This window comes from Mus caroli, unplaced genomic scaffold, assembly GCF_978045245.1.
Source record: "Mus caroli unplaced genomic scaffold, Mus_caroli_1 scaffold_20, whole genome shotgun sequence".
Classification (NCBI taxonomy): Eukaryota; Metazoa; Chordata; class Mammalia; order Rodentia; family Muridae; genus Mus; species Mus caroli.
Genome location: NW_028227275.1, coordinates 5,670,109 through 5,685,220, shown reverse-complemented (window position 1 = coordinate 5,685,220; position 15,112 = coordinate 5,670,109). Strand labels below are relative to the sequence as shown.

At 49.7% G+C, this 15,112-nt stretch overlaps 1 protein-coding gene across 8 annotated transcripts in view; it reads left to right on the top strand.

Annotated features, from left to right (window-relative positions):
- Vti1a (vesicle transport through interaction with t-SNAREs 1A) overlaps positions 1 to 14,783 on the top strand; it is a 307,722-nt gene extending 292,939 nt beyond the window's left edge. For 5 of the 8 annotated variants that reach the window (XM_029472449.2, XM_029472453.2, XM_029472451.2 and 2 more), the window contains one exon: positions 11,214 to 14,020. In XM_029472449.2, the coding sequence (XP_029328309.1) occupies positions 11,214 to 11,307 (94 nt within the window). In that variant the 3' untranslated portion in view covers positions 11,308 to 14,020. Of the gene's footprint in view, positions 1 to 11,213 lie in introns of all 8 variants that reach the window. The other 3 variants (XM_029472452.2, XM_029472448.2, XM_029472450.2) reach the window with 1 other exon arrangement.
- Positions 14,784 to 15,112: the final 329 nt, after the last annotated feature.

Sequence of the window (15,112 nt, the reverse complement as noted above, 5' to 3'; positions counted from 1 at the left end):
AAGTGTCTGCACAAGTGCTGACATGGACACCCAGAACTGGCTGCCCCCAAGGAGAGGGAAGACAGACGCCCACCCCCCATATACACTCCCGGCCTGGCCCTCAAGTTTGTGAGCAGGGACCTTTGTCAAGTCTGCCAGTGTTTATTAGAGCCCACCTTGTCATCTGTTAGCCAATAGGGGCTCAGATTTCACCCTCCATTGTGAGATTGAAGGCTTGGGGAGCTGGAGGGCCGAGTCCCCAGAGAACACAAGGTTGGCTTTGTCAGATAGCAGCAGACACCTTCAGCTCAGCCCCTCAAACAGGCTTTCTGATGGATCACTGGTGTTCCTACTTACTGCAGCACTGGGGACTCTAGAGTGCAGAAGAAGCCTTGGTCCCAGGTGCTGGCCTTCAAGGACACCCAGGTCTCTTCGTTCTCTGTGCAGTCTCTTTAGAGATGGAGAAACAGGGGCACAGAATTCTCACCAGACTATGGGTAGAGTCAGTCCTGCAAACTTTCTTGGCCATCCACCGCCAGTAAAGACCCCTTCTAAGCTCATTTCACAGACCGTGTTGAGCCTGCTGTTGGGAATCAGCGGCTGGATCTCTCCAAGCCAAGACCATGAAGGTCAGGGGGCTGCAGATGAGCAGTCTGGCTCCTGACCTCTGCCTGTGCTCCCCCTGACCTTGGGAGTGCCTACAAAGGCTATACAGGCTGGTTCGTGAGCACACTTGACCTCTGTCTGGCCTTTCACATAGTAGTTAAAAAACTGGTTATGGGCTAAGTTTAGATAACTTCGAGTGCAAGGCCTTGCTATTGATGTTCACATCCAGGCTGATCCTCTGGCTTCTGAGAGCCACAGGGTTAGGAGGGCTGGGCTTCCAGTCTCCAAGAGAGGCTCTTGAGACTTCACTCCAGTTCGTTCTCAGTCATAATTAAGAGTTTCCAACAAGTCCCATACTCTCTGTCTGCCACTCACCTGTGCTTTGTTTGACAACTCAGTTTAAGAAAGTGTTGACTTGCCGGGGCGGTGGTGGCACACGCCTTTAATCCCAGCACTTGGGAGGCAGAGGCAGGCAGATTTCTGAGTTCGAGGCCAGCCTGGCCTACAAAGTGAGGTCCAGGACAGCCAGGGCTATACAGAGAAACCCTGTCTCGCCAAAAAAAAAAAAACAGTGTTGACTTAGTTGCCAAAATTTAAACCGTGTGAGATTTTAGGTAATCTGGATCCTAAGGTGAGGGTGACGCTGATTTCTCTGGAGTCTGGGGAATCTGGGCCCTCGAGCTAGGAGCTGAGACTTGTCAGCTGGGAGGGATGGGAAGGTTGCTTCTCAAGGACCAAGTGTGGGTGAGACAGCTCTCAAGCACTCCCTTGCAGAGTCCTCAACAGGAGCTGAAGGGCTAAGAAGCACTAAACCTGTAGATGGAGGAACTCACACCGTTGACAGTCTGCTTAAGGCTGACAGCCTTGCCAGGGCCACCCCAAGAGTGGGTGTCACCTTCTCCCTAGGTGGGCCTGAGCCATCCAATGAGGGTTCTAATAAATGAGAGTCCTTGGGAAGATAAGGTGACACCATGAACGCAATCATCATCCCCCATCAGATGGCTTCTGTGAGGGCACTTCCTGAGCACATGAGGGTTCCCTTCCAGCAGCCCTTCCATCGTTTCCCGAGGTCACAAGTGAGGCCAACCTGTTCTGCCAGCTGCTCTCTCCTTACACTGGCTCCATCGGTCATACTAATTACATCCTCACAGATCCGAAAGCCCTCCTATGATGTGGATGCTCATCTACAATAGTTTTCAAAAACTGTGTGGCACAAGGCCAGGGGCAGACCCTTTGAGAAGATGTTAGTAACTGCACCACAGGACAGCTGACATTCCATCCTCCTCACTGCTCAGGTGACCATGTGTGTGCCTGGAGTAGATAACAGACAGTCCTAGAAAATAAAACCAAAGGCAGAGGAGGAAGAGGAGGAGGAGAAAGAGGAGCAAGAGGAAGGGGAGGGAGGAGGAATTAGTAGTAGTAGTAAACTCAGGTCACTAATTATCATCTTAATGTACTGCATATTTACAGTAGACACTAAGTTGACTTTGGTTAAATGGCCATAGTACATGTATTCTAGGCTGAGAGTGTATAATCCAAAATCTTCTATCTGAAACTTGAATATTCGTCAGTGCTCAGAAAAGTTTGGACTTGGAAACATTTCAGCTGGTTAATTTCTCTATAAATATTCCAAAATCTGGGAAGCTTCCGGCTCCAAGCATGTTACGTAAGAATAATTTCGAAGAAAGGCAGGGACCCTCAGGCCTCATCCTTTAAAGCACCAAAGGGGAGACCAGATTGAAAAAAGGCATAAGACTGCCTGGTGTGGTGATGGGCACCTTTAATTCCAGCCCGTGTGGGGGCAGAGGCAGGCAGGGCTCTGAGAGCTCAAGACAGGCCTCATCCGCAGAGAGGATCCGTCTCAGAGACGGCACACCTCGTAAGCGACGCAATCCGTAGCTCATGAAGAGGTACCTTTTGCCTTCCTCTGCTCTTCTCTCTCAGCCTCAGCATGGACTTTAGGACCACTGTTTGAGGCCACCCCATGGCCCTCTTCAGAGTCTATGGAGATGGGGTGAAGTTGGGCTCGGTAAGAAGGGGACTTCAGGTCACCACTGTCCGTTCTCGTGGATGCGGGCGGCGACTTGAATGGGAATGTCCTCCCCCGGCCTCTGGCATTTGAGCACTCGGTTCTCAGTTGGTGGCTCTGTTTGTGGGGCTCCAGTGTAGCCGTGGGGGACGTATATGACCGGGGGTGGGCTTTGAGGTCTCAGAACCTTTGTTTGTTCTTGGTTCTTAGTGTGAGCTCCTAGCTGCTGGTCCAGCCACCACAGCTGCTACCTCTGTTCTGCCTCAGACCCTACCCTCTGGAGCCAGGAGCCCAGTGAGCTCTTCCATAAGTAACTAATACACGGGGTGAGTATCACTGGCCACTCAGATGAGGGTTGTCCCCACGAGACAAGAGTGGGACATCCTTAGAGTTCACGGGGCTTCACAGTTCTCTCCTCTAAAATCCAGACTCTGGGCCTAGGTCCAGAGACCTTTGCCAGCCCCAGCAGTCCGCAAGCCTGGAAGGAACTGTACACACCTTGCATCTCTGGAGCATCGTTACCGAACGCTCTTCAAGACTGTCCAAGTCCTTTGATGGAAGCAAGCCGCCTTGATCCTGTGTGAAAGTGGTCGCCAGCAAAGCTGCTCACCAGGCCTCCACGGTCGCCAAGCCCATAGTTAAGAATGGCAGTGGCGGCGGCACCCAGGCTGAGGCTGCCGTCTGAGGTACACACTTGGCAGTGCAGAGCTCAGTGTAGCTACACATCACTGATCAAAACCCCTTGGACCTCTCAGTGTCTGACGGGTACTTGTTGGCTGCTTTCCCAGGCTGGGGAGGGGCCTGAGCTGGCCAATGGGAAACCCCCTTTCCCTTTTGATGTTGATGTTCCTACCTTGGAGACAAGGCTCAGCCCTGCTGGGGAGACTGTCAACCTGAGGGCCCACTAGATAGCAACCCCTGAGGATCACAGCCCAGCCAGCTGAGCAGGCAGCAGCTTCCCGCACACTCTGAGCTTCCCCTCTAGCTTCCGGAAGTTTCCCAGGTAGCTTTCCCATCTCTGGCAACTGGAACCTTTCATTTGCCCCGAAGTGGCACCTCCTTTTACAAAAGTATTTGCCAACTGCATACACATCAAAGGGCTTTGCCTCTCAGAGCGCTTTAAAATCTTTAATGAGCTGACCCTCTTCTCCCTGCATGACTGATAGGTTGATTGACACTGTTTGGGAAGGAACTGAAGATCAGGTGTCATGGAGTAGGCTTTCTTTGGGTCACTCCAGGCAAAACCAGGATTGCGGGCACGTGACAAATTACCCTGGCCCTGGCCCGGCTCCAACTATCGTCTTTGTCGTCAGCTCTCTGGCACCTGATGGCTAATTGTGGTGCCCAAAGCTCACATGCGGTAGGGACTCCAGTTTCCCTGTCTTCTTCAGGCATCCGTACATTCTTCAGGCATTTGATCACACTTGTCCTTGTCACAGCTTTCCGTGTGGCTTCTATGAATGACTGTTTCCTCTAGCTAAGAGGGACCGTGCCCCAGAGCTTGTAGCTTAGAGGCTGGGGTGGGCAAAGCAAGGCCTTGTCCCACACCCAGCCCTCTGCCCGTGTCTCTGTGTCCCCCAAGCTGACATGGGTTTACATTTGTATATAATGGAAAAAAGAATCAGAAGAATGCTAGTTGTCATTGTAAGAGCATATGAAATTCAACTCCACACACTCCTAAAGTTTGATCGTAACGTAGCCCATTTTCATTTGTGCCATGACTACTACTCTCTCCACAGAAGCAACGTTGAGTGACTGCCAACAGAGGCCGTATAATCTACACGACTGAGAGGAGTTTCCTAACCCCTCAGCTCACAAGTGGAGCCTCTAGTCCCTCGGTGTGTGCCCTTCCTTGAATCGTACTTGTGACATTTGCCAAGACGAGGCCATATGAGAATAGGATGTTCCCTGATCCAGTATGACTGGTGTCCTTGTAAAAACTAAAAACACACACACAACGAGTTCTGCTTGCGGAATGTGCGGAGCAGAGAGTATAGCTGTAAACCAGGGAACCTCAACAATTCCTGGCTAACCACCGGAAGAAAAGAGGGCAGCTTGCAACAGTACCCCTGGCAGCCCCCAGGAGTGTGCACGGCAGCACCTCAACGCTGGGTTATTGACCTCCAGAGCTACAAGATAAAGATTCCTATTGCTTAACCCAACCAGTGTGAGGAATTCCACCTTATAGCAGCTCCATCAGATCTCTATGATTGCCATCTGACCCTTTATAGAACAAGCCTGCAGGTCCCTGTTAAGCTAAGTAGAATTTGGGAACGGGTTCTGAGCTGAGTTGTGGCAAGACTCAGGTCCCAGCTCCTGGTGCTTGGATTCCTTGCTAGAGAGTCTGCCTGTGTCTCCGTCTATCAGAACTCGTCCCTCTAGTGCCCCTTCTCAGGGCTACCAGGTCACAGACTGTGTCAAGGTGGATGCCAGCAAAAGCGAACTGTCAACTGCTGCTGATAGCTCAAAAGGTTGGCCCAGCTGAACCATGCAAGGCATCCGAGCACAGTAGTGAGTGGGATGAGATGGGTTCTAGAACATTCCCCCAAAGCCCCCACCTCTCTCTACCTTTGAGTTGCTGCTCAGTCTGTTCATGAGGAGAAATTCTCAGTCAGAGATGGAAGGCTGCAGTTCCTGGAGTCCCTGGGACCTCAGGCTGCACACAAAGCTTCCAGAGAGTGAGCTCAGGACTGCCTTGTCCTTTAGGGGAGGCTTGAGATAAATCCATTGTAGGGTGCAGGGTAGCATGGTGAAGGAACCAACACTGTGGAAAGCCATCGTGATGCCCAAGGCACAACCAGAGGTCCAGTCACTGGCCTCAGAATTCAGTGTTTGCTCTCTAGGGCTGCCAAAAGAGAGGGCCTTAAACTATGTGGCTTTGAGCATCAGAAATGGTCTCTTGCACAGTTTCAAAGACCTGAAATCTGAAGCCAAGAAGTTGACTGGCCCATGCTCTCTTCAAAGCCTTGAGCCGTCCTTGGCTCTTCTAGTTTCTGGTGTTGCTCCCCTGCTTGTGGTAACAAAACACAGTTTCTGTCTACTCTTCTACGGCCATATTGCCCCTGTCCCCCTGGGTACTACTGATACAAGGACATGTGGCCACCTTAAATCCAGATGGTTTCTTTTCAAGATTGTTAATGAAGACTTTCTTCTAAATGAGGTCACTCACCTAATGAGCTTTCGGGTGAGCTGACTTTGGGGGGAGGGGGAGACACTGTCCAATCAGTATGGTTGGAGGTGAAAATCCCCAACTAAAGTTAACTACATCAAAAGGGCCTGTCTATAAAGATAAGTTTAAGTGCGACCCTTCAAGTGTGGGGCTCACAGACAGACCCGGAATTGACACAATGTCTTCATTTCTTTCTCTTTGTCTGTTGACCCTGTGGTCCACTGGCAGGAGACATGCTCCTCTCCAGCACCACGGTTAGAATCCTCTTCAGTAGACTACCATTGTCCCTGCAATCAGACCCAGTAAAGAGGGACTAGACTTTTTCTCTTGGTTCTCTAGGGAAATCCCCAGCAGGCTTTGTGGTTTGGGTGTCAGGCCAGCTTTCGAACACTTGTTAGTGCAAGAAACAGAGTTTTAATTGGTAGGTCTTGCCTGTGAACCGAGACGAAGCCCACCCCCAAGGCAGGCTCAAGGGAAGGTGCAAGCTGTGCCAACCCTTGTGTACAAGCAAGGGTGCCGCCGTCATCCTTACTGGACAGTAGCCAGTAGCTAAGCCTTATGCTGTGCTTGTGTGCAAGAACCCCTTCAAGGTCACAGGCTGTCTCCCAGGCGACCTCAATCCTCAGGCCCTTTGGCGCACATGACCTTGACCGCCTGCCTCAGATTCCCAAGTAGCTGGAACTTTGGTTGCCTACACCGCCACACACTTTTTTTTTTTTTTTTAATATCTCTACCAAGCTCTATGTCAGAGAGATACAAAAGATAAAAGAGATTCAGGCTGTGGAAGGGCCACTTTCTACCGGAGAAAACTTCACAGAAACAGAAAATCAGACACCTGTGTGGTTAGCATAGTGGGAAGCAAAGAGCAGGGAAATCCAAGCTTGAGCTGGCCCAGTCCGGAAGCCCTTATTAGAGGGCGCCATAGATCAAAGCCTCCGTGAGGAAGCTCGGTGACTCAACCCGAAGGGCTTTTTGGTTACAAATAATATAGGACCCAAATCAGGCAGTATTGAAAAAAAAAAGAAGTTAATTTATTTTCTCATATTAATCAAAGTTCAAAGGAAGGGTGGCTTGCTATAGAGGTTGATCATGCCTTCAGGGCGGGGTCCTAGTTGTCTACTCTTCCATGGCCAAGCTTGTTTCTTAGGCTGACTTCCTCATGCAAAGAAAATGGCTGCTAGCTGGCTTCAGTCACTGTAGCCAGGGAAATAGAGTGAGCACACTGGCCAGGCTGGCTTAGGTCACACCTCCACCTTTGGAGCCAGGGGCAGCATGGGATGCTGCAGACGGCCCTTACCTGTGCCTGTCGGGATGCAGAGTGGCCTGAGCAGCTTGCCAAGTGCTCACAGACACCATTGCCCACGAACAGGCAGCAGCCTCTGCTGAGGAGAGCTCCCTGGTCTTCCAGGTGAAGATCCGTGACTGACTGGATGCAAAAGGAGCCCAGCTTTGGGCTGGCAAGGTGACTGGGCAGGTAGAGGTGCCAGCCACCAAGCCTGCGAGATTGAGTTTGGCTGAAAGCTGTACAGTGAAAGGAAAGAGACAAGTCCTCTGGGCTCCACACGGACACTGTGGCGAGCACATAAGTAAACAAACATGTAAATGAACAAATGTGATTTTAATATCTGTATTTAAAAACACCAACCTTTGAAGATAAAGAAACAATAATCGAATCACCAGGCATAGAGCGAAATATTAAAAAAAAAAAAAAAAAACCAATCCGTGCTATCCAATCAAGGAAGGCATGACAAGCCATAGTCAGACCATCATGGCTGCTGGGCCATGTGCACCCCACACTTCACTGCACCTAGGCGGCCCCTCCCCTCGACTGAGAGGGGCAGTTGTCATGCTGCAGTAACAAGCAATCCCCACACCTATCACCTTTGAACAAATATTCTGTGGACCCAGGAGAGTCCAGGTGATAGCGCTGGGGTGCAGGTCCCGTGTCCTGTCTCTGCGGTCTCTGGAATGTTCACGCTCTACATCTAAAGATGGGGATAGGAAGCCCACTAGAGGATAGAGCACCGAAAGTCAACCGCGTGCCCATGCCAAGGCACACCACCAAGGACCAGGTCAGGGCAGTGAGTGCTGGACATCTCCAGAAGCGCCCTGAAGAGTGTCCTTGGTGGTACGGTTCCCCAATGCCCCTCACGCAGGAGGCGATGAGGGAGCCACCTGCCTCCTTCACGTGAACCAGCCTTCTGTGCTTCTGCATGCCACACACAGGAGCAGTTTCCAGAAGGGGAGGAGACGGGCAATGGAAGATTAACTGCTCCCCGGGATCCAACAGAAGGATCAGTGTTTTCAATAATACTGTGTGAGTTTAACCTCAAAGTAAATGGTTAATTCATCTTATATCAACAGCACTGTGATTCATAATGTAAACTTGGAGAATTCTTGATGTTTCGGGCCCACATTCCTTTTAATTTGCCTCTGCATTCTTTTAAAGCCACAGTGTGCTCACTTGATAAAATGCAGCGTGCAGATGCACGGGTTTCTGCCTGGAGGCGATTTAGCCTGGCTGGTTCAGTGGACGTCTTCTTTCAAGTGTATACTCTTTTCTTAAATTATTTACTGGGTAAACACACTTTGCATTTTCAAGAGGGATATTAAGACTGTTTGCTGCTGGCCTGGTGAAACATCAAGGCCCCTTACCCAGAATTAACAGCAAGTTACTTGGGGCTGCCCCCAGAGTTCTTTTCTGGCTCACTAGCAGAGTTCCTTGACCTGGCCGGCTTTTCTGATTCCTCCCAACTCTACAAGTGTGCATTCAGTTCTGTTGCCCAGAGTGACAAGGATTGGCCAACAGCAGTGGGCAGCGGCTGTTCCCCAAGCTTCTTCAGCTAGGGTCTGCCACTGCCAGCCTTTATGTCCCCTCTCCCTTCTGGGTCAGCCCTGTCCACTCAGGCGGGTCATTTTCTATCCCTAGAGAGACACATTTGTTGAAGCACTTCACAGTCCGAATCTAGGCTGACGGCCTGGCCTCTCGGTGTTCTAATTCCTTCTGCCCTCTGCCCTTCATCACAAATGTCTGGCATCCCTTTTTGTAGTAGCAATGATGTCTTCCACCGGCGCACACTCAGGAGCCCGGGTGGCCAGTCATTCCTCTTCCTTCTGGGAGAAGAGCCAGGGCTGCTCTCAGGAGTCACTGTAGCGTGTAGCTCCATCTTTAGGACTCATTTCAACTTTGACCTCCATCATTCCCTACCCTTACATTTCATGCCAAGGGAATTTGCCCAGATCTCTTCTGCCTTCTTCCTAGGATGGGAGGATTATACTGACCAAGGCCATGCTCGGTCGTCACAGTCCCTGGAAAGTTAGTTCTCTGTCCCGCTCCCAAGTGCCAGCCACATCTAAAGCATAATGTCCAAGCTTCAGAGATGAATTCTACATGGTCACTACAAATAGATCCATCAGAGCAGCAGGGGTGTGATGACAAGGATGCCAGTGGACATGGCTGCACAAGGCAGGGGACTTGGGGACTCCAGTGTGCTTACTCTATCACCATGTTCCAGACTCAACTAGTAACGTCCATAGTTACCCGTCCTGCCAGTCCATCGGACACTTGCAGCCCTCATCCCACACTGTGGGTGGGACACACTACTGCACTAAGAGTCACACACCGTGTCAGGTCACTAGGGCAGAACCTTTAACGTCTCATGCTTTGAATCTGCTTTACTGCTGAGATTTGGTTTCCTGATTTCTTTTGTAAATCTGACACGTGGGGTAGACAGAGGTTGGAACAGTGACCTCAGCAAATAGGAGCTGAGGGGACCATTCCAAAGACTTGTCTCCCTCCTCCCAGAGAAAAGGAGAAAAACCAACTTGAATGTTAAAGGATGCCTAAGTAGGTCCAGCCAGCGTTCCTAATTAGCTTCACTTTAATAAACTGGAATTCTACTCTTATTTACTTACTGAGTGGGACAGAGACTCTTTCCTGCCTCCTAGGTAAATATGGCCTGTTAAGTCTGAATTAGCTGTCATCACGGAAGAATTAGTGCCGGGCACAGGCTTTCTAGTGGGACAAGAAGAAATAAACAAGACAGCTCTTCACGGAGCCTCCTATGATAAATGAGGACAGAGCACACCATTCATCTCTGCGAGAGGAGCAGACATGGCTACTCAGGCAGCTTTGCGGAAGACGTGTCAGCAAATGGTGATCATTTTGTAACCTGTCAGGAAGAGAGGGAACCCGTCCTGTTAGGGGCCACAAGGGAATGGACCACTCTAATGGGAAGTACCCATCCACCCATGAAGAAGGAAGGGTGGGAGGGAAGGATGCCACCAAAACGGCAACCTGATGTCATCCTCCACTCCCGGCCACAGGGACCCTGTGAAGGTTCCTCTAAAAATGCCCAAATGGAGGCTTGACTCAGCCCCACACGCCTCTCCCCATGGAAGACCCTGGCCAGGGTCCTATGTGCGTAAGGAGGACACAGAGCTCCGCATGTGCCTCTGGGTCGGTGGGATGGAGTTGCTGCAGGCTTGAAGCTGGGTGGGCAGCCGGCTAGACGGCCAGCCTCTTTGGGTTTCTATTTCCGTGCGCTCTGTAAGAGCAGCGAGCAAGCGTGGGCGAGGCTGTTTGACCCAGGTTCCCTTTGAAAGACTCAACAAAGCATTGTGGTGTGCGACCTCTTTTCTCCGAATGAGGTAACAAATTATGAAATCACTTCAGCGGAAGCGCGCTGCAGGCATCCAGAGCGTGTGTCTCCTCTGCTTGTCTTTGTGAGGTCAGCATCTGCAGGGCTGGACTGAGGGACCAGCAGCCCCTAGAGGGCCTACCCACAGTGGCTTGCCAGGCACCTTGAGGATGTTCCGTTAGCTCTCATTTCCATCTTTTTTGCACCGGGGAGCATACCTAACGTTTCCTCCTGGCTTGACGAAGCCGTGAGCCGCGCTGACAGGTGACGGCCTCCCAACCTGAGCTGCAAGTTTGACACTTGCTTCTTAATCCTGTCCTCTCCCTGCTAAGTCTCTCTCGCTTTTCCCGGGGTATTTTTGTTCAGGTAAGTACTGCACTGACATGCTTCCTTGGGAGTCTTCTCCTTTCATGGGAAACACTGGGGGAAAGAAAAAGAGTAAGGCTTGTCTCACATTCTAAATTAAAAAGAGATGCTCACATTGGGCCCTTGATCACTTAAGGAGGCTACATGGTACCCAAACCATGGAAAGCCTGTGATTCCCTTAGCTTTCTGCTAAGCATTCTCTGAGTGCAAGCACCATGGAGTTGTTCATAGAACTGGAATCTTTCTCTCCATGTGTGGCTGTGTATGTGGCTGTGTATGTGTGTGTGTGTGTATGTGTATATGTATGTGGCTGAGTGTATGCGCATACTCACAGGCTATAGTTTCTTTAGCCAGCTTGGCTTGGCAGTGTTTGGCAGAGTACCAGTCACTCATCCAGATGCACCTTTTCTTCTGTCTCCCACAGAATCATCCAGAACCGTATCCTGCTCGTCATCTTGGGGATCATCGTGGTCATCGCCATCCTGACGGCCATCACGTTTTTCGTCAAAGGACACTGATGCATCTGGTCCCCCTTGATAAACAGTGATCTTGGCTTGTTCCGAGTAATTAAGACAAAATGGTCACATGAATCATTCTTTCGTGCTGACAGGCCCCGAGTGACCCTCTGTCTCTCCCTTACCACTGTTGAGCTGAGTGCAGAGAGTGTAAAAGCATCTTTCTATTCCTGTCTGCATGTGGGTTGGTTTCCTTTCTGAGGTTGGTCTTTGCCCAGATATGTCGTTTTTTTTATAGGTAAAGGTGAATGCTTATTTGCCTTTAGGTAGCTTCATCTGCTGTCCAAAATAGCTTTGGTAACATCCTTCCTTGCCTTGTGGACATGCCTGGGGTCACGGTCTGAGAGAGGCCGTGATGACTCAGTCACAGTAGCTTCTTTTTGTCACGTACCTCTCTTTACCAGACAGTCCTTCTGTGCTGTCCATGGATAAAATGCCAGAAAAATCAGAGGCCAGAGCCAGTGATCAGCTCCAGGTCAGCCTCGCCCTTTCCCAGCATAATGAGTTTGGCGATCCTGCCCAGGCAACTTCATTGCAAAGGGGCAGGATTTACTGTCTCTTGTCCAGAGAAATAACTTGGCCCTTTCCCTAGATTTTTATTGCATACATATGTATGTGTATGTATATTTTGCCCACACACGTGTATGTGTATGTATATTTTGCCCAAGAGTTTTGGTTTTTGTTTTTGCTGAAGCTGCTCAATGCCTCCTTTTCCCAGCTTTGGTTACTGGCAACAAGAAATAGTCCCTCGCCTTCCCCAAAAGCCGTTCTCCCCAGAACTTGCTGGCAGCGTGAGAATTGGCACAGAATTTAATTGTGACCACATCTCCCCTGGCCTGTTTCTGTATCTTCTCGGTTTTAATATGAGCTCAGTCAACAGCAGCCCTTGTATAAGCAAAAGGTCGGAGAAGATTCTCGCCACATCCCTTCCTGTACGGAAAGAGAGCATGAGCAAGGTTTGCTACTGTGACGTGTGCAGTGTGGGAATAAAATGGGCGGGACCACTAGGAAAACACAAACAAACAAGCAAGCAAACAGAGACCCTCTGTGGGGGCCCACTGGCCTCTTTCAAAGAATGAGGAACTGTAGACAGATACCCAAGACCCACTCATTTTTAGAGACAACCGTTTAGCAAAGCCTGCCTCAGTTCTCCATGCATTCAAACCTATAACACACTCCATCATTTTCTTCCCTTTCTTTTTGTCTGAGGTAACTGGGAATTGTGTTCAAAATTAGTTCATTTGTGATCAGGCTTAAAAGTTCCCAAGCTGAGGTCATTTCCCCTCTAGTCATGAAGCAAATGTGTTCTTCTTAAGACTTGGTAGGCCCTTGCAGCGCTGCACGCACTATCTTTTTAATATAATTGGCTGCTTTGAATTCTTGAAAAGCCAACCTGCTCTCTTTATAAAAAATGCTAACCACCTGTGCTCGTGGAGTAAGATCATGCTGCAGTTGATCTACCACACACACACACATACACACACATACATGCACACACTCACACACACGCACACACACACATGCACACACTCACATACATACTCACACACACGCACACACACACACACACACACACACACACACACTCAAAAGAGAACCATTATAGAGTAGAGAAGAAATACAAAATCCACCAGAGGACTTGTGCCCGTGGAAACAGGCAGGGCCTACATGTGCTCAGATGAATCATTTATTATTGTGTAAATAAAGGTGTAGTCTCAGTTTTGGAAGGATGGCGTGGGGTTTGGGCTGAACAAAGTAGGCTGGAAGCTGCGCTACCTTTCCTGTCAGCTAAAGGGGCCGGCTTAGTGAGAACCTTTTATCCTGATAACTGAATTCTGGCCATCCTAAATGTAGCAAAAAAAGCCATTAAAAAGTAAGGAGGCAACCTCAGTCTGCAGTACTGATGCTGGTGAAGGAGATCAAGGCCCCGGTGGCCTCTTTGTAAACCCTGGTTCATAGTTAAGAGCAGACCCGAGTCCTGAGCTGTCTCTGCCACCTTCCTCCGTCCTCCCAAGTCACACCTTCCCAAGGCCACCTAACAGGTGAAGCACTGGCTCTTGCTGGCCCCTAAGTAGTTCACCAGAACCCGAGTTGACTCCGAAGCCAATGAAATGAGAAGAAGGAAGGGAGGCATCTGCCACTCACTAGCCTTTCATGACTCTCTCTGCTTGGTGCTTTCCTTGCTATCGCCAGTGATGTTGGCCCAGCTCAACCGTGGGAGTGGAAATCTGTGACTCTATAGCCCTTGGCCTAAGAGCTCCATCACATCCCCTGGATAGTGGACACCCCGTTCAGGCCAGTTCCCACCAAGAGGACTGGTCTGAATGTCCCTGGTCGGCCCTCTGGCCTCCTGATGTCATGGGAAGAGCAAGGAAGAGCCCTAGGCCAGGGCGATACCTTTCCCACCTCCCTACCCACCATGGCAGGGAGGAAGCGCACAGCTCTGAAGCAGGTGTCTGTGTGTGGAAGGTTCTAGGTTCTTATTATGCAGACCTCGGTTGTTGAGCATTTGTGAAGTTGGGAGCCTTTGTTTAAATGTGTGTGGGAGGTGGGGGGGGGGCGGCAAAATGACGGCATGGGGGAGGAGGAAGAGGAGGAAGCCCTCACCATATAAAATTCATGCAGACTAAACAGTTTCTCTGACGGCATAAATAAAGCGGAAGCAACCCTGCTCCAGAATCAAAAGCAATTTAATTAAAGTCTCTTAAGTTGTAAAGAGTTTTAAATGTTCCGTGTTGAAGGCGGATGCCTGCAGATGCAGCGCGCCTGACGTCAGCGGGCAGGCCTGGGCTGCGGGGCCATTTGCGATTCTCTTTCAGGCTGGCTGGATTGTCTTATTTTGGAACCAGCTTGGTGGGGGGTTTGCTTTGCTACTGCTTCTGAGCCCGGAGCTTCAAAGGCTGAAATTAATGGCGAACAAAATTGTGCGGCTCTGGCCGTCCCATGCGGGGCGAGCCCATTGAGGGTTATCATTAAGTAAAGAAATAAAGAGGGGGAAAAGCCTGCCTGCTCCAAAAACCTCATCAGATAATGACCTCCGTGATTGGGTTTTCATTACCAAACAGCATCCAGAGATTACCAACTCGTGGAAGAAGGGAGGAGGGAGAGAAAGGAAGACGAGCCACTGTCTTTCTCTCTCTCCCTCTCTCTCTCTTTCTCTCTCTCTCTCTCTCTCTCTCTCTCTCTCTCTCTCTTTTGCACATCTTTTCTTTAAAACTGTCAGATCATTTCAGTATTTCAAATCCGAGGAAAACAGCCTGCCTGCTGCTGTATTTGAAGTTGTAATGGTGTCAAAAAGTCACGACTGACTGACAGCCGTCAGTCCCAGAGGGGCTCATTAAATCATAAAAACTTGACAAGGAAATAATTGCGCACGGCCAGCGACTTGGCGCCTGTTTAGACGGTTTTATTGTCTTTCATTATCAGTCCCCGCCATTACGTTCATTAACAAATTGCATTAAACAACTGTTAAGGGCTAATGATTTGTTTATCGCTTTTTTTTATTATTATTATTTAAACATTAGCTGTGTCATGTGGTACCCCAGCAGCCTCTTGCCATCATCTGACTGAATATTTTTTCCACTCTGAGCCCTGGGTACTGTTGGAATATGAAATAGATTATTCATTACTCTCCTCTTTGCCACTGATTTGGTTTCATGTAGTGTCTTCCACAGAGAAAGATGAAAACTTGTCAAAAATAGGTTATATCTTATTCGAAGGGGCAACAATACCAGCAGGTACAGGCACACTTTAATATTTAATTAAGGTTGATGTTAACCCCCTTCAATGACTTCAGCTCTAAGTTACA